At 49.3% G+C, this 18,884-nt stretch overlaps 1 protein-coding gene across 1 annotated transcript; it reads left to right on the top strand.

The window, feature by feature from the left end:
• The first annotated feature begins 1,290 nt into the window (after nucleotides 1–1,290).
• Nucleotides 1,291–18,245, top strand: SH3BP5L (SH3 binding domain protein 5 like). The gene is made up of 7 exons (XM_003980571.4): nucleotides 1,291–1,430; nucleotides 1,904–2,513; nucleotides 9,158–9,220; nucleotides 9,386–9,514; nucleotides 11,212–11,373; nucleotides 12,393–12,566; nucleotides 13,140–18,245. Exons 2-7 carry the CDS (start codon nucleotides 2,331–2,333, stop codon nucleotides 13,608–13,610), a joined length of 1,182 nt encoding a protein of 393 aa, XP_003980620.1. The 5' UTR covers nucleotides 1,291–1,430; nucleotides 1,904–2,330; the 3' UTR covers nucleotides 13,611–18,245.
• The last annotated feature ends 639 nt before the right edge of the window (nucleotides 18,246–18,884 follow it).

The raw sequence follows: 18,884 nt of genomic DNA, 5'->3' as shown, positions 1-18,884 counted from the left end.
ACAGGGAAAAGGAGCTGTAGGACAAGGTATAAGGTTGACAGACACTGGAGCAGTACTGGATAGAAAAGGCTGGGAGAACTCAGGCTAGATTAGATAGAAGACGGTTGGGTAAAATGGGAGTCATTATATAAGAAAAATTAAAGTTACTAGCAGAGAACAAATAAATACATTGTTTCTGATTTCTATGTGTAATTTTCATGACTACCTTACTAACAAAAGCAATGTGATAGAAGACAGGTGTTATTATCCATAATACCTGTCCACTTAGACACTGTTAACGGAGATCTCCAGGCTGACTCACTGGAGAAGCTACTTGTAGAAATAAAAAAATAAAATTTCCAATTTTGTGGGGAAAAAAATACCACTTTTAAAGGAATATACTTGGCTCTACAGGGAGAGAACCAAAGGGAAGAAAGGACATTCAGTTCATTTGCCTTCTCCACCTAGGATAAGTAAGGTCTTTTGCAAAAACAAAACGTGAATCCTCAAGTCTTCCTCGTAGCCTTGCCTGGAGATACCTGGGAGTGACCATCAGGTCGTTCAGGTCAAGTCTTTTCATTGATATAACAAACTCCTCGCGGGCTTTTAAGCACGGAATTCAGGTTGCCTAGGTTTCTAATTAGTGCTCAAGAGGGAAACCGTGGTCTGCGGGACAGGGCCCGGCTCCGTGAAGGGCTGGAGAGGCAGAGCGCCGGGGTCACGGCGATAGCGCCGGCCGGAAGCCTCGAGGAGACCGGTTACTTATCAGGGCTGTCCGTTTTAAACGTCGTTACTAAGGACCTCGCTGACTTCACCAAAGTGATTACCGATAGTTACTTCTGCAAAACGACCGTACGTGCCAAATAAAGAGTGCGCTTGACCTGGATCCGAGCCGTCCCGCTGCCCCGGCAGAAGCCAACAAGTTCACTTCTGGCGCCGCTTCTGACTTCCTGGGCGAGGCCGGAAGTAGCTTTCCGGCCGCCAGAGCCGCAGAGCGTAAAACAAGATGGCAGCACTCCGACTAAAGCGATTGTCCAATTTTCGTTTTATTTCTACTACCTCCATACCCACAAGGGACTCCGAACTCTCATAACCAGATCTAATTTTTCTCACCACAACACGTTCATATTTCAGTATCATTAATCTTGGGTGGAAGATGGGTTGGAGGCAGCTCCAGGCAGCGACCATGAGTACCATAGGGCATCATTTTGTACGGAAACCGGAAACCAAACGCCGGGCGGGGACGAGGTACGGGAATCCAGACGTGGCCCGGCTGGCCAGTAGAGTGTGGGGGGAGGGGCGAAAGGGCTGGAGGGCGTTGTTAGCGCATGATGTATTTCCGCTTCCTCTCGGCCCAGTAGCTTTTGGTTGTACTAGCTAGCTTGTTGCGGGGAGGGAGGGGGAAGATTGTTTGCAGTGAAGGAGCTCAGTGTACGGGAAGGTAAACTGAGGTAAGGTTCTGTGTCTGGGGCCCGGGGCTTTCCGTCCGGTTGTGTAGGAGGTCTGGGGGTAGGGTCTTCGGGACTGAGGAAGATTGTGGGGTTGGAGCCTGGAGGCTCGTATTGTCCGCCTGTTTGGAGAGAGGAGGTGGGGCGGGGCTGGGGGTTACTAGGTGAATTGCAAAGCCCGGCGGGTGTGGAGTGTGGGAGGGCGGAAGAAAAGGGAGGATGGAGGAGATGGGGAGATATCCGAAGGAAGTCTGGAAAGCGCAGATCGGGAGGGGCTGGGCGAGCGGAGCTGGGACGCGGGAGGTGTAGGATCTCAAGTCCTTGAGGGCTGAGGAAAGTACTCGCGGTGGGGGCTGGTCAGAATAGCGGGGTGTGAAAGGAAGAGAGTGAAGTTCTTGGGAGGTTGAGGGGTTGGAAGGGGCTGGTGGCCTGTGTTCTGATGCTGCCCCTGTACTTGGCCTTTGTTTCCCTTGCAGCTCCCCAGAGACTGTCATCCCGCAGCCTCGGTTCGGGCCCAGCCTTCTCTCTCCAGTTGCCACCACAGCCTGGAGGCGCCTGCCTCCGCCCTCCCGAATGGTGCTACTCCTCGAAGGCCTCGGCCCAGGATCCAAACCCCCTTTGCCCCCTGCCTCGGAGCGGTTGCTCCGGGTTTCTCCTGGTGGACTCCTCGCGACGGGGACGGAAGAACTTTTGCACCGACAAGGCTGTAGCTCTAGGAACCCCGCTGACAACGTGAATCTTGGCCTCTAACCCAGTGTGAGGTCATTCCTGTGTCCCTTTTTACACCCTTTGAGAAGAGAAACTCTTCTTGTTACCTGGAGCCCGGGAAGCCCCAAGCTGGGGCCCTGGTCCCACCATGTCAGTCCTCTCTTGTGCATAGGGCTGTGCCCTCTCCCCATTAGCATGGCTGAATTCAGGCAGGTTCCAGGGGGGCGGGAGACCCCGCAGGGGGAACTTCGGTCTGAGGTTGTAGAGGATGAAGTCCCCCGGAGCCCGGTCGCAGAGGAGCCGGGAAGAGGTGGAAACAACAGCAGTGAGACCAAATTGTCTCCAAGAGAGGAGGAAGAACTGGATCCTCGAATACAGGTGAGAAAACTAAAGGGAAAGGAGAGACAGGGAGCCCAGATTCCAGTTTTCCTGAAGAGCTGTCTGATAAATGAGGGATTAGATTTATTCTCTCCCCAGTGCGCTGGGGCAGGAAAGGAAAACAAGTTTGTCAGCAAATCATTGCAGGATAGTGTGACAAGTTCTAAAAGAGCTGTGTGTGGAGTGCAGAGAAAGGCCTGGGCCTGAGTGCCTGGGGTGTGCTGCTGAAGGCTTAACTGACAAAGGGAAGCAACAAATTGGCCTCAGATGCAGGGCCTCATTTCGGTCAGTGGAGAGTAAAACTATTTTTCTTTCTAAATAAGTAAAGTGGCTGTTGGCCCAGAGATGCGGTATGAGTGGGAGGCACTTTTGAATCTTCTCTTTTGTCATCTTCTCATTAGTGCCTCCCAGGGATGTTCACATCTGTAAAGGGTGAGACATTTCATGTTTTACAACGCCTCAACAGATGGAGGCCTGTAAGGAAATCTGATGTGTTTATGGAGTTGTATCAGCCATGGTCCGTCCTTAATACGGATTCCGAGTTCTGAGGATGCTGGTTATACCAAATGAATGGAAAAGCTGACTTATTGCCTTGGAGTGTTTACAGGCTAGTAGTTGGTAGGATGGGCAGATCTTTGTGAAGGAGCAGTGGGTGAGGACAGAGACCATGGGGAGGAGATGCATGGTCGGCTGAGGTGGGATTGTAGTGTTGACGTGCATTGGCTGGGAAGGGTTTCCTGGGAAAGCAGCTTGGGTAGGTGAGGGCAGGAAGTGCTTGTGTGTTTGGGGCTCAGTCTGCCATAAGGTCTCATAGCATCTCCAAGATTCTGATGTGGAGGTGACTCACACCTCTGTAGGTGAGCAAGAACATCTCAGGGCTTGCATTCCTGGGCTTCTCTGTCAACAAACCTTTATTAGATTGCTTCAGTGAGTCAAGAAGAAATCAAATCTGGTCCTCACATCCTTCCTGCCCTCTCGGTGGGGGTTCCCTGGATGTTGGGCAGAGGAACTCCATGCTTATATGGGAGATGCAGTGAGCCATTCATCTACTGGCATGAGTCAGTAATTTATTTCCACCCTATCTCATGGGTGTTGCATTGAAAACAGCTCAATTTCTTCTGCTAATTGTACAGATTTGTCATCTACTGAGGAAGTAAGTTATAGTGAAAAACACATTGGCCTGAGATTGAAACAACCTCCAGCCTCATGATTTGTGATTTTCATGCAAGTTATGTAATGTCTAAGCCTCACTAACTTCATCTATAAAGTGAGGGGTTGGTCCAGTTTATTTGCACAACTGCTCACTCTGCTCTGACATAGTCCTATGATTCTTTTCTGTTACAACTCTTTTGCTTATCTCTTGGTGAAAGTTTGGAGGTAGTATTTTGGGAAACAGACCCCTGTCTGTTCTGTTGGGAGGAGGACTGTATGGTGTGCTTCATACACCTTCTCCCAACATTCCTTGCTCTGCTCCAGGGGAGGATCTACTGTGGTTTCTTTGCTCAGTCTCTCCTGCTCCTGTGTATTTTTCCAGCACCCACACAGGCAAAGGCGGTAGTACGAAGAGTCACTCTCATGTTTTGCTGTTCACTGAAGTAGCTATTAGCCACACGTGGTTACTTAAGTAAAATCAGTTAAAATTAAATAAAAATGCAGTTCCCCAGCTGCTGTTGGTATTGTAGAAGTAGAACATAGTTCTATTAGAAGAGCTCTGTGAGGGTTGAAGAATATCGAGCAGGCCTAGATTTGCCTTAATTCCAGGGAGCTTGCAGTGTTGTTAATTGGAGCAAGAGGGACAGGCAGATCATAATCTCTCTTGCTAAACTGGGAGGCACATTGTGGAATGGTGTGGGTAATGTGGGGAGGAAAGGTCTTGTTGTAGAGGCTTCCCCCTTCTATGGCACACTGATGGCTGGGCCAGTACTCTGCCCTTAGCAGGGATTCTGCATCTTCTTGCCATGTGGAAGAGGCAGCCTGATGTGAGGGGTACTCTTCAGGGAGGAAGCTGGCAGCATTCAGCCTTTCTGGGTTTGGTCTCCTCTAGATAAGAAAGAGATTGCTGTGTGTCTTTTGAGGTCCCTCTTATTGGGACTTCCCTCTTATAACACAAGACCATGTTATCCTGGTAACTCTGTTTCATTGCTTTAAATGGATTCTCAGTGCATTCTGTGATTCTCTGCCAACAGATGCATCTTAATCCACCAACGAATTTTAAAAATACCTGTTCTTGGGGCACCTGGGTGGCTCAGTCTGTTGAGCGTCCAACTCTTGATTTTGGCTTAGGTCATGATTCTAGGGTTGTGAGATTGAATCCTGCATCAGGCTCTGTGCTGTGAGCCTACTTAAGATATTCTCTCTCTCTCTCTCTCTCTCTCTCTGCCCCTCTTCCTCATTCGTGCACTAGTGCATGTGTTGTCTCTCTCTGTCTCTAAAAATAAAAATAAAATATAAAACAAAAAATAAAGTAAAATAAAATAAAAATACCTGTTCCTGAGCCATGCCCAGACATGTGAATTCTTGTCTCATTGGGGGTGAGAAATGGTTCTAACATGTAGTCTACATGTGCCCACTCAGCCAGGGATATCCCAAAGGCTAGGGACTCTGTTCAGGTATTTTCTGGGATTCCCAGAAATGGTTGCCCTTAGGAGAAGGCTCTTACTGATACGGGAAATGGGGTTTCTTGGCAGGCAGTTCATGTCCCCATTGTCTGGTGGGATACCTCTGGAATTTGGAGGCAAGCCAGCTGGAGATCACCTCTAGGCTGACCTGGAGTGTGCTATCACCCAGGGAAGGCCACTGTCTTAGTCTCCATGTCTTGAGGTCAGCATAGTTCTCTGAGGCTTTCTGGCTCGTCCTCAGCTTTCTGAGAGAGGGTCCCAGTGGAGGGAAGGAGTGAAGGAGGATGGTGCTAGGGTGGGCCTAGGTCTCCTCCCCTGTGACTTCTCAGTTCCCTTTGTGATGATGGGTACATTCATCTTCAGGTGAGTGGATACAGTCACTCACCTCCTCCTTTGACTCTTCAGAGTGACTTTGCAACCTCTTCATCCTCACCTGAAGTATCCGTTTAGCTCTCACAGGATAGTCATATTTCCCTTACTTAGTCCTTGAGCCATGCATCACCCTGGCCCTGCATCACCATGAGCTTGTGTGTTTTAGTAGCCTGTAAAAGGTGAGCAGGCACATCTGTAGATGGAGCACCCATGCCTTTGACTCAGTGGCCTGGCATCCTGGGAATGTGCCTGCCGTGTCTGGGGAAGGTCACCCTCCCTGCTGGCTGTGGGATCACTGATGGATGATGCCTGCTGACTCAGACTTCATCCTATTCAAATTTCCATTTCAGCCAGGTGCCAGGAGTCCCTGGTGGAGCAGGCCAAATGTACTATGTTGCCAACTTCCCAAAACAGAGCCCTGAGTGCTCATTGGCTTCCCGCTTAGCCTTGCCCTGGGTCTGCCTCAGCCTGCTTGTCCCCCACCTCCCCCGACCCCCTTGCTCACCTACCATCTATCCTATTCTGTTCCCCAGTCTCGTCCTGTTAGAGCTTTGTGACTGAGGGGCAGACCTCATCATCAAAAGACTTTTTTAATTGCTGGAAATGTTGTGTGGATGCAAGTTCCCTTCTAGAAAGATGTGCCTACTCCTGCTGTTTGCCAACAGTCAGAGCCCTTTACATACTTTTTTCCGGTGGGGATGACTTATGTAGAGAGGCATTCATTCCTGTGATGATCTTGTTGATCTTGATGATCTGGGAGCACTTTGGGCCGTGGAACTGAGTGGGATCCAGTCTTGGACCTTGGTTTGCCCATGGGAATGTTGCAGGCTGGCCTTTACCCACCTCCTTCTGTTTTCCAGAATCAGTTTATTGCCTCCTGAGGCATATCCTTTTCCCACCAGGAATGTGGTTTTTTTAGTTTGATGGTACTCCTGTCTTCTCTGAGGCATCCATCTGAAGATGTCCTTAACCCTAGGATGGTGGTCACAATATCAGGAAAACCAGATCCAAGGTTAGGTCCCTGATCCATTTTCAATTCTGCCTCTAATTCCCTACTCCATTGTTTCTTATCTAGCAAATTTGAACGAGTTGAGAAAGAGAATATTCTGGCAAGAGCTGTGAAAGCACTGTCACTTCATCTCCCAGATAGTCTGAAACCCATTGTGGGCCTAAAAAAGCTAGAGGAAGACTAGGCCCACGGTGGGAGAGGTTGTCTCTCACCCTAACAGGAATTGCCTTTTGTGAGAGCCCTTGGGGTGATTCTGTCCACTGAAGGCTATGTCCTTGTTAGGAAGGCACTGTGAAACCCTGATCTCTTGTGTGTCAGGTAGTGCTGGCTCTGGCCCCAGGCCTCTTGTGGGCTCCTGTGAGCCATGTCAGCTGCTTATGGTTCCACAGTGTTTTGTTGTAACCTTATGGACACTGGGTTGTGTGAGTAATCAGGTTGCTCATGTGCACCAACGTCCAGGCCCACAATGTCCAATGTGGGAGTCACATGCTGCTGGCCAAATTGAGATGTACCCTAAGCGTCAGATGCATGAGGATTTCAAGGGCATAGATTAAAAAGAATGTAAAAGTGTTTTATAATTTATGTTGAAAACATATTAAAATTATAATATTTTGTCTACATTGAGTTAAATGGAATGTATTATAATTTAATCTGTTTGCTTTTGCATTTTTTAAAGTTTATTCACCTTAGAGAGAGAGGGAGGGGCAGAGAGAGGGCAGAGACAGAAACTCCTAAGCTGGCTCTACACTGTCGGCACAGAGCTGGATGCGGGGCTTGAGTTCATGAATCGTGAGATCATGACCTGAGCTGAAATGAAGAGTTGGACACTTAACCAACTGAGCCACCCAGGTGCCCCTCTTTTGCATTTTTTTAAAAACATGGTTGCCAGAATACTAAAAATTCAATGTCAGGCCCATGTCAGTTCTGCTCTGTAAAGTTTAGAGCCAAATTTATGGCCTCCTTTGAGGAAGTGTCTGCATTGTTGTAGGTATGTGTATTTTCATGAGGTGTGTGAGAGCTAGTGATGGCAGCATTGCTCTCTGCCAAGTGCAGGTTATGTCTGGGTCATGGGCAGCAGGCAGACACAGCCTGGGTTCCACTATCCTGTCCAGGGTCTGCAGGGCTCCTGGGAGAGGATTCCATAGCTGAGTGTCAGGCATTTTACTGGGGATTGATCCTTCTCAGGAGTGTCCTTGGCATGCTGGGCTCCAGGAACTTGACTGAGAAAGGACAGGGAGCATACTTGAGACCAGCACCTCTCCCTCCTCTCTGCCATGTCAGTGAAAGGCCCAGGTGGTTCTGTTGCTTCTTTCTCTAGCCTTGGGGCCAGTGAGATCCTTTAAAAAAAAAAAAAAATTTTTTTTTAATGTTTATTTACTTTTGACAGAGACAGAGAGAGAGAGAGAGTATGAGCAGGGGAGGGGCAGAGAGAGAGGGAGACACAGAATCTGAAGCAGGTTTCAGGCTTCAAGCTGTCAGCACAGAGTCCGACGTGGGGCTTGAACTCACAGACTGCAAGATAATGACCTGAGCCGAAGTCAGACGCTCAACCGACTGAGCCACCCAGGTGCACCAAGGGCCAGTGAGATCCTTATGCTACCATGTCTGGTGACTTGTCCCCAGTGTTCTCCTTCCCTGCCACAGAATCTGTTGTGTGAGGACCTGGGGTCTCTGTCAGTCAACTGCTCAAGCAGGCCTAGAGGTCTCTTGAACCATGGAATCTTCCCTAATCTTGACCTCAACCAAACCCTCATGATTCTGCTTCCTGCATTTCTTTGGGATCGCCCTGTCCTCTCCCACCTGGAATACTGCAGACAGCCTCCACTTTTTTCTCCCTGGCCACTGTAAACTTTCCACATACTGCTCAGACCCACCTTCCTAAACCACAGACTGGGTGGTGTCAGGCTCCAAGGGGCTCCCTCTGCCATTGGGAAAAGTTCTGGTATCCTTTCTCCTGTATGTACCCCAGCCTTGCCGGCTTCTCACCTGACAAGCAGCCTCCTCTGGGCACCTGCTTGTCACTGGTGCTTTTCTGTGTATCTGTCAAGGCCCAGCCTAGGAGCAAGTCCTCAGGGTGTCCTGCCTGGCCTTTCCTGCCCTGGTAGGTGATCCTGCTGCTCCCACCAGGCCTGCTTCTTACAGTTCCTTGTACCACTTTTTTCTTACTGAGTCCGGAGCTTCTGCCTCTTTGTTTTCTGAATTCTTGGGTGTCATGGTGCTGAGCTGTGATAAGTGTGTAGTAAATGTGTAGTGAGTGACTGGCCTAGTGTTCCTCTCTCAGGAACACAGACTGTTAGCTCCAAGGCAACTTCTATTGGCTGGAATTTCGGAGAGAAGGTGGCCACATGTTCTAATGAAGAGAGGGCAGGCTTGCTGCCACTTTGTTGTGTGCATGTGTGTGTTCTATTCTCTGAATGGTGATTTCCTCATCTTTAAAATGGGGGTTTTACTGTCTGATGCAGAGGTGGAGTTGTGAGGATTACAGGAGACTGTATATTAGGTCTCCTGCACGGAGGCATTTGACAGTGCCCTTTTCCTCCATTTCTTCCCTTCCTTAATCAGGCAGACTTTCCCTCCCACCCCACATGGTTCATGTAAGAGGCTACTTTTTCCCACTGCTCTAACTCTTTGCCCCTCTTTGGCAGGAGGAGCTAGAGCATCTCAACCAGGCCAGTGAGGAGATCAACCAGGTGGAGCTGCAGCTGGATGTGAGTGTTGATCCTTTTCTTCACACCCTTGGGCTAGTCTCTGGAGGTGTCTTCTTTTCTCCCTGTTCAATACAGTGGCAGGGGAAGGGGCATGTATGAAAAACGAGAGGGGCTGGGACCCACACATGTGCCTTCCTTCTGCCCATGTCCCTGTCCCTTTGCCAGGAGGCCAGGACCACCTACCGAAGGATCTTGCAGGAGTCAGCAAGGAAGCTCAACACACAGGGCTCCCACTTGGGGAGCTGCATCGAGAAGGCCCGGCCCTACTATGAGGCTCGGCGGCTTGCTAAGGAGGTATGGCTAGCTGATGCACGTTCCAGGAGGGGCGCATACAGAGCCTGGCCCTGGACTCTTCTAGTCACACAGAACACTTTCTGCTTTCTCTTATTTCTCTTCCCTTTGGTTCATGTCTCTTTTCTTTGCTCACCTCTCCATTCCTTTACCCTTTTCCTTACCCCCCTTTTTTACACAAGTAATGGGTTCAGTATTGGAAGACTCTAATGTAACAGTAACTATAAAAGGAGAAGAAAACCAAAATCACTCCAAATCCTGCCATGTGCCTGTTTCACATTTTTTGCATCTAGAATTTATTTTAGTCAAGTATGGTAAGACACAGACACAGAGACAGCTGCCATGAAAAGAGAGTTTATTACTTAAAATTTCCAAGAAGAAAGAGCATGCCGCACCACCTAGGGCCACCTGGGGAAGCACTTGGGTTGATCAGGAGGCGGAAGACATGAGAGGAAAACTTGGCTCAGAGCCTTTAATGCGGTTATAATAGGAAGGAATGGGTAAGGCAGGGTAGGCAACTTTGATCGAATTTAGAGTTAGATAGCTTGAATAACTGTGGGCCCTGGGCTATAGGGGTGGTTTCTATATTTTGGTACCTGGCCCTGGGTTAATGTAGGGCAGAGGAAATAATTGGCTTTGTGTGTGAGAGTTAGATAAAGGAGGCGGTGGGCTTTGGATTGGTTGGTTTGCATTTGAAAAGTATGCTCACAGAGGAGTTTAGTATCTCTAGGAATTAGCCCTAGGAAAACCCCAGGATGTGAAAGCATCATAAAATAGAGAAAATAAAAAATGTAATTAATACAATACAGATAACCCCTTGATTTTTGGGTGTGTGTATATCCTGCCAAAATGAGATTTATGATACGTGCTATTTTTCTTCCTTTATTTTACTTATTTACATATTTCCATGTCAATAAATATCCATGCTATCATTTTTAAAAGCTGCTTAACATTTCCTCATATTATTATTGTTTTTAATGTTCTATTATACACTTAATCACTTCCCTATAATTGAAAACTTAGGTTTGTTTCCAGTTTCATGTTTGGTAAGCATGGATGTAATGAGTATCTCAGAACACTTGTCTTATTTCCTTCAGCTTACAGGCTGGACTGGAGGTGATGGTCTGAGGGGTGTACTCTCTGTGAGACTTGGTCCAAGTCATTCACCACCTTCAAACTAAAGTGGGGTGGATCTTTCTTTGTTCTCCCTAGAGCACAGGCCAGTGGCCTTTGCGAGTGCTGGGTTTCACACATTCACCCTGCAGTGGCAGTATCATTTTCCAGTCCTTTTTTTTTAAGTTTATTTTTTTATTTTTGAGAGAGAACACAAGTGGGAGAGGGGCAGAGAGGGAGAGGAAGACACAGAATCCAAAGCAGGCTGACCTGTCAGTGCAGAGCCCAATGTGGGGCTCGAACCCATAAACCGTGAGATCATGACCCAAGCCCAAGTTGGACATTTAACCAACTGAGCCACCAGGCTCCCCATCCAGTCTTTATTTCTGCATTTATTTCTTTTGAGCCATATCCTTACAAGATAGTCTTTATGGAATGTTGCTTCTTTGGAATTTATCCTTAGTGCAGTTTGGGAAGTGAAGCTGATATTGCATTGGGCCTTCCTCCTCTTGTCCTCATCCAGGATGGGTCTCCATGGGCGGTGGGGGTCCCTTGGGGCTCCCCATCCTGATGGTCCCGTCTTCCAGGCCCAGCAAGAGACACAGAAGGCAGCGCTGCGGTATGAGCGGGCCGTGAGCATGCACAATGCTGCCCGGGAGATGGTGTTTGTGGCTGAGCAGGGTGTCATGGCTGACAAGAACCGGCTGGACCCCACATGGCAGGAGATGCTCAACCATGCCACCTGCAAGGTGAGCCAGGTCTCCTCCGGTTCTGGTACTTCCTTGGCTATTCTTTCATCCCATCTCCCTCTTTCTTCCTTTCTTCTACCCTCCAGCCCTCCCTCAGCTTTGATTATGTTTCAGGCAAAACCTTTTCCTTCCTCTCTGCCCTTTTTGGCCTCCATTTACATTTCCTTCTGACTTACGAATGTCTCTCTGGGCTCTTCTTGAACCTTTGCATCCAGATATGGGACTGACCCCCAGTTGATCCACCCCCTGGATTCTCAAAATTCAACACTCACATTTTGTTACGTTTAGCTGTGACCCCTCACTTCTATGTTCAGAATGTTCTCCTTTTCTTACTTTTGGGCTCTGCTAGTGTACCATGATTTTTGAAGTGTAATTTATGTATCATTTCTAAGCTACTCCCAGGGGACTAGGGAGTGGGAAGATCCCTGGTATCAGCTCCAGTCCACTGGGGCTGTTACAACAAAATAACATAGACTAGGTGGCTTAAGCAAGTTTATTTCTCACATGTATGTATCATTTCTAAGCTACTCCCAGAGGACTGGGGAGTGGGAGGATCCCTGGCATCAGCTCCAGTCCACTGGGGCTGTTAAATACAAAATAACATAGACTGAGTGGCTTAAGCAAGTTTATTTCTCACAGCTCTGCAGGTTAGGAAGATCAGGTGCAGGCAGATTTGGTACCAGGTGAAGGCCTGCTTCCTGGTTCCTAGACAGCTGGCAGTCTTTTCACTGTGACCTTGCGAGGTGGAAGGAGTGAGTGAGAGCTCTCCAGGAACTCTTTTGTGAGGACGCTAATCCCATTTGTTTATTTTTTGAGTGCTCCCACCTGTATAACCTAATCACCTCCAATACCATCACCTTAGGGGTGAGGATTGCAACATGAATTTTTTTGGGGGGAGGAGAGAGATAAACATTTAGTCTCTAGCAGCAGATGTCAGATCCTGAAGGATGGTCATGTCTTGAGAGGCAAGAACATGGGTCCTGGGTCAGTGATGTATGTCCTGGTGAATGTATGGCCAGGTGAATGAGGCAGAGGAGGAGCGGCTTCGTGGTGAGCGGGAACATCAGCGGGTGACTCGGCTGTGCCAGCAGGCTGAAGCTCGGGTCCAGGCCCTGCAGAAGACTCTCCGGCGGGCCATTGGCAAGAGCCGCCCCTACTTTGAGCTCAAGGCCCAGTTCAGCCAGATTCTGGAGGTAAGGCAGTGGGGGTGGGGGATAGTGTGTGAATAGGCAGGAAGGGGGTAGGCATGGAGAGTGAGGGCAGTTAGAGGGGATGCCAGTGCCTCTCTGGTCCATCTGAGAGACCAGTGTGGTGGCCCAGGTGGAGGTACATATGCTAAGAATGATACCTAGGAGTGGGAGTTGGGCTTGGGGAATGGGTCCTGGTAGAGAATGGAGTTAAAAGGAAGTAAATGAGAAAAAGTGGGAATCAGGGGAAACCAGGGAGAATGGGGATGAGGAACTGGCCAGATAGGGAAAGGGAACCATGGGGAGAGGAGGAGTGGGTGGGAATGAAGACCTGGGAGGAAGGTCTTGTAAGGCCAGGAGCAGGGTGATACTGCTGGGAAAGAGGAAGAAGAGAAGAGTGAAGAGGGGCTAGGCTGGGTGGGGTGGAGCACTGCAGGTTTGTGTTGGATGGTGAGCTGGCCTAAGAGTCCAGGAAAGGAGGCACCAGTGGAAAGTGCTGAGTGGAGCTGAAGGGACTCCGCTCCAGGAGCCACGGACAGTTGGCCAGTGGGTCACCTCACTTTGTTCCTCCCTCTGCAGGAGCACAAGGCCAAGGTGACAGAGCTGGAGCAACAGGTGGCCCAGGCCAAGACTCGCTATTCAGTTGCCCTGCGCAACCTGGAGCAGATCAGCGAGCAGATCCATGCCCGGCGCCGGGGCCAGCCCCCTCATGCCCCTGGCCAGCGGCGCTCCTCCCCTGTGGGGGCAGAGGCCGGGCCTGATGGTGGCGAGGATGGAGACAGTGGTATCATAGAAGGGGCTGAAGGTGGGGTGCTGGAGGAGGGCAGTAGCCTGGGGCCTGGCCCTGCCCCTGACACAGACACACTGAGCCTGCTGAGCCTACGCACAGTGGCCTCAGACCTACAGAAGTGTGACTCTGTGGAGCACCTGCGGGGCCTCTCAGACCACACCAGTCTGGATGGCCAGGAGCTGGGTTCCCGGAGTGGGGGGCGCTGGGGCAGTGATGGCGGGGGCCGTGGGGGCCGCCACCAGCGCAGCATCAGCCTGTAGTTCATGCTCAGGGTGGCTGGTTCCTACCACCATTGGCCCATGTAGGGCTCCAAGCTCCCTGTCCTCAGGTCCTTGCTTCCCTTGGAGAGGTCAGGTTGGCTCTTGTCTCTGGTGAATTTCTCTCCCTCCTCCCCCAGTTCTTTGCAGGTGGCAGCTCTCTTTGCCTTACCCCCTCAGAAGGCTTTTTCTATGGCTCTCACATTTGCCCTCCCCCTGCTAGCTCCTCTTGGTCTGATGTTCTTCACTGCCCCCTTTCTGCTTTCCTTCCATCTGTCTGGCTTTCCCCTCAGGGAACTTGGTCTAGAAGGTACAGGGTAGCCCACTGGAGAAGGTGGATGTGGGACCTGAGTTTTGACATCTTGGCCCCCTGGTTTGAGGCAATAGACAGGTGTCCCTCCCACCTCCCCATCTCCCAAGGGGGCCTAGGGATGCTACAGAGCCTCTGTCCTAGCCTGCCTGTATGTAATCTGTAAAATGCACTGTAGGACTGTGTGCCTCTGGAAAACACTACACATCCCTGCAGTGCTCCCTTCTCATTACCTAAGCCACTTTGCTGTGTGTGCCACAAAGAAGGACTTGAAGGGTACCAGTGTCAGAGAAGGTGAAACCCAACCCCACTGTCCACATAGAGGACACCACCTCCAGACAGGCTCCCATGTGCATGTTGTTTTCCCAGCTGAGCTGGGCTATTAACATTGCCAAGGTGCTAGTGGGTCTCTAGCAGGGTCCATGTTGGGGGGTGGAGACATAATGAGGTCCTGATGGTTGAGGCCTTCGCGGTTCCTGCTGCAGAGTTGGGTTTACTTTTTCTGGGTGGAGGTCGCTGAGCTTAATCTCAGCGCCCTCCTGCTGGGTGGAGTTAGGGAATTTGGTGCTCAATCCCTCTCCCTCTCTCTTCCCCAAACCAGACAATACCTACTCCAGAATCCCTTGGGGACTGTTCAGGTTTGGCTACTGAGCCTTCTCTGATGCAGGGAGGGGTTGCCCTAGGGTGAAGGGACCCACCCTCCTTTGGGAGGGGTTTGGTGGTGCTCCAGGCTGTAAGGGAGGAAAAGCAGGGAAGCCACACTGGATCCGGGTGCCTTGGGAGAACTGGTCCTTCCTCCTTTCCCACCCTAAGAGGTCTGAGAGCTGGACTCTGGGCAGGATAACTTGTGCCTAGGCCTGTATGCTGCTGCCATAAACTGAGAGGAATGGGCCATCATATGGAGGGTGTTTCCCTGTGCTAAGATGGTCACTATGAGAACCACTGGGTTTGAGGTGGCCATGGGTGGAGGGGAGAAAGGGAGGGAGGACGTGGGCAAGCGTGTGTGCATGTGTTGGGGTGTGTGTGTGTGTGCGAGAGTGAGTGTGAGAGAAAGAAAAGGGTCTGCCCCTGATTTTATTTAAATAAAATAGTTTATGTAACAGTAATGTTTACTCTTCCTGTCAGGGAGGGGAAGGGCGTGAGGATGGGGAGGGGGGAAGAGCAGGGCAAAGGGGGGTGCTTTTTGTATGGGGGAGTCAGGGCAGGGGAGATGCCCCCCCTTCCTCCCACCTGCCAAGCTAGGAAGGGTCTGTGGGGTGGACAGGACATTGTCAATCACTGGAGGTCCAGACCAGATGAGGATGCCAATCCTGGATGTGTCTGGATGTGAGCATGAAGGAAGGGGAGGGACAAAAGTGGGGTTCTGAGAGACTTGAATTTCAGATAGACCATAATCTTTGCTTCCTGCAATGTTTATGACATTCTTAGTGTAACTTTTTTGCTGTTTATCTGAAATTAAAATTTAACACATGTAAAAGGTGATGTTCAAGTCAGGGTTTGACCTGTTGTGGGATAGAAAGGATTTGAATATGTTTGGACCCCACAGCCTGTGAAATATCTTGTGGAGTCAGGTTGGGGAGGGATGAGGACTTCAGGAGCCACGGAGGTGTAGAGCCAAAGCTTTGGATTCAGCACCCTCACCTGCACCACCAGAAGTGTGCCAACATTTAGGGCCAGGTGAGGAGGAGGTCAGTCAGGAGATGGAGAAGGCTCTGCTAGGGAGGAGAGCAGGAGGTCAACTGGAAACTTGATGGGAAATGAGTGTCCTGAAGACACTTGAGGGGCAGGGTGGAGGGCAGAGCAGTGACCCTGGTGATCTCAGATGGCAGATGGGCCATCAGGAGCCACTGTGTTCTGAACATACCAGGTACTGTCCACGTATGAGACTGCCTTTCCTAACCTGGCTTTTTGACAGCAAATTAATTTTTTTCTCACAGTTCCAGAGGAAGTCAGGTCAAGCTATCGGTAGGATTAGTTCCTTCTGAGGGTTGTAAGAGAAGGATCTGTTCCAGGTCTCTCTCCTTGACTTGTAGACATCTGTCTTCTCCCAATGTCTTCACATCTTACCTGTGTACATGTCTGTGTTCAAATTCCTTTCGTAAAGGATACCAATCATATAGGATTCGGGTCTACTCAAATGACCTCGTTTTAACTTAATAACCATACAGTCACATTCTGGCTGGCTTACAACTGCAACATACACATTCTGAGAGAGAGAGAAGTCAGTCACAAGCAAGTCATCACTGTAAATGATGTAAAAGGTATCTGATCCTGTTCTTTCTGTCGTAACATCACTGGACTTACCTACCATTCTGCTTATTGGAATGCCCTTCAACCAACCTCTCTCCCTGGGAAGTAAAGTGTGATAAAGCAGATGAGTGCCAAGATATTCCCTTTATTACTGGAAGAGCTGCTATGAGAATGCATGGCCCATGTCTTTGGGCAAGTGGGCTTTCTGAGAGGACACCCCAGGGTCGTACTTCCCTCCCAGTCCTTGACAGTGCAGGACCTGCAAGGCTTCTGGTGTGAAGGAGCCCCAGAAAAGAAGGGCTGACTGCCCACCCAGTTTATTCACAAAAACACCTACTAGATAAGGCAAGAGTGGAGAGCTAGTAGGAGGCTTAAAAGCTTATGGCACTTCCTCTGTGTGGAAGAAAACAGCCCCAGCAAATAGGCCACCAACCCTATCTTAACAATAGTGCCTGTACTTGCCTAGGGTGACTCATGTGCTAGGCATATGAATTTACCCATTTAATTTCCACAACAACATTATGAAGTAAGTAGCGCCATGATGACCTTTTCATGGGTGAGAATACAGGCATAGTAGGGATGTCCGGTTTGCCCCTCACCTTGTAGAAGGTAATGAAAGCAGGTATTTGGACTTGAGTGCAAACACAGGAACCAGATGTGAGAAAGTGGAGTGGATGTAGTCATCTTTTAGGAAGTTTTACTGGGAAGGGGGGGTCAAGGAATTTTGCTCTTTTAAAATGAGCAAAAGATGGTCAAATTCAGGTGATGTATCTCATCTCCCCCATTCTTGTACCATGTCATGTCACCCATCACACTGAGTGGTAATTAGTTCTCTCGAACTATGCCATCCCCGGGTGAGCAGCTGGGCCTCCATCTCCCCCGCACTTAATACATACCTGACACTTAATGTTCAGTAAATGCTTTTGTGTCTCCTCCCCATAGTCCAAACCTATGCCAAGTGACTTTGTTAGTACTGTGGTTAGGAGGTCAGCATCTGTATCCACAGTCCTAGAATCATATCTCTATGTCTCCGGGAGGGTATTCTCACACTTCTCTAGGCTCCAATTTTATCACCTACAAAATGAGACAGTGTAGGTGTGCCTAACACTATGCCAGGTCAGACAGGATGTTAGCCACAATGATCCCTATTAGTTCCCTGCAGTTTTGAGATGAAATGAACTTCAAATTAGGAGGCCTCCTACTATCTAGTGCTAGAGAAGGAGACTTTTTATAAAGGCCCCAATGAGATTTGGATTTACCTCGTCCTCTGGTTGTGAGTTTGGTGGTCACCCTCAACTTTGCTCTCACGCATAGCTAAGATGGGCTTCTTGGGTTGTAGTCCTGTTTGGTCAGCAGAGGGCAGCAGCCACCAGAAAGCGGGCTGAGCTCAATCTGTTGGTTCTGGTTCTGTCGATGTGATAATACTGCAGGCCTGTGAGGTTTGCCTCCTCGACCCTTGGTGGGTGGTCCTGGGAACCTAGAGGGGTGGGAGGTGGGGTGTATGCAGCAGAGTGGAGCCCACCTGGGCTTCCTGCATTTCTGGTGTGCTTGAATCTCCTGTTGTATGTGAAAACTGGTTCAGGTCTGGTAGGCAGCTGGTCATTTGAGACCAGATGTTCTGTGCCTCTTGATGCCCTGTTCTCCTCCTCAGAACCCACCTCCTTCCTTGTCCTTCTTAGTGCCTTGTCCCTCTCTCTACTTCACCCTCCTTACATATTCCCCTCTTGAGAAGTCCCTTTGGCTTCCCTCCACCACTGCTCCTGAGCCCTTGGCTTCCTCTTTGTCCGCCATTCTGGAGCCCCAGGCTGCCACACTGCACCATATCTTGAATTAAGGGAGCCAGGGGACCATTTCACTGGCTGGCAAAAGGGTGTGTGGTGTATTAGATATTTAGCAAGATCTTTTAGAGTTGCGAACAATGTGGTAGGGCTTGCTAGGAACACCACAAGGTGTAATACCATGGATGGGAAAGTCAGGTAGCGAACACAGGTGCATACAGGTAACAGGTGATACAGGGAAGTAAACAAATAGATGTTTAAGAGGGCATTCAGGGAGCTCTGGAAGGTTAGGAAAGATAACAGAGGGCTTTGAGCAGGGAATTACTCTTTGAAGCTCTGGACCAGTCCCTGTCCTCAGGCTGGAGAAATGGTTTGGTGGGAGTACAAACTGGTGCAGCTACTCTGGAAAACAGTATGGAGGTTCCTCAAAAAATTAAAAAGCTATCCTATGACCCAGAAACTGCACTACTAGGTACTTATCCAAAGGATACAAAAATGGTGATTTGAAGAGGCACCTGCACCCCACTGTTTATAGCAGTGCTGTCAACAATAGTCAAATTATGGAAAGAACTCAAATATCCACTGTATATGTGTGTACACACACACACACACACACACACACACACACACACACTGGAATACTACTCGGCAATAAAAAAGAATGAGACCTTGCCATTTGCAACTATGAATGGAACTAGAGTGTATTATACTAAGTGAAATAAGTCAGAAAGATATCATATGATTTAATCATTGTGGAATTTGAGGAACTCAACAGATGAGCATAGGGGAAGGGAAGGAAAAATAAGATAACACAGGGGAGGCAAACCATAAGAGACTCTTAAATACAGAGAACAAACTGAGGGTTGCTGGGGGGGAGATAGGTGGGGAAATGGGTTAAATGGGTGATAGGCATTAAGGAGGGCACTTTTTGGGATAAGC

This window comes from Felis catus, chromosome A1 (assembly GCF_018350175.1).
Source record: "Felis catus isolate Fca126 chromosome A1, F.catus_Fca126_mat1.0, whole genome shotgun sequence".
NCBI classification, from domain to species: Eukaryota; Metazoa; Chordata; class Mammalia; order Carnivora; family Felidae; genus Felis; species Felis catus.
The sequence above is the reverse complement of the archived record's forward strand: the minus strand, read 5'-3'. Positions and strand labels throughout refer to the sequence as shown.

Excerpts from the sequence above, each read along its gene's own strand:
- SH3BP5L (XM_003980571.4), top strand. The coding sequence starts at position 2,331 with ATGGCTGAATTCAGGCAGGTTCCAGGGGGGCGGGAGACCCCGCAGGGG. Across the intron at positions 2,514-9,157 it reads AACTGGATCCTCGAATACAG|GAGGAGCTAGAGCATCTCAA; the intron begins GTGAGAAAACTA and ends CCTCTTTGGCAG. Across the intron at positions 11,374-12,392 it reads TCAACCATGCCACCTGCAAG|GTGAATGAGGCAGAGGAGGA; the intron begins GTGAGCCAGGTC and ends ATGTATGGCCAG.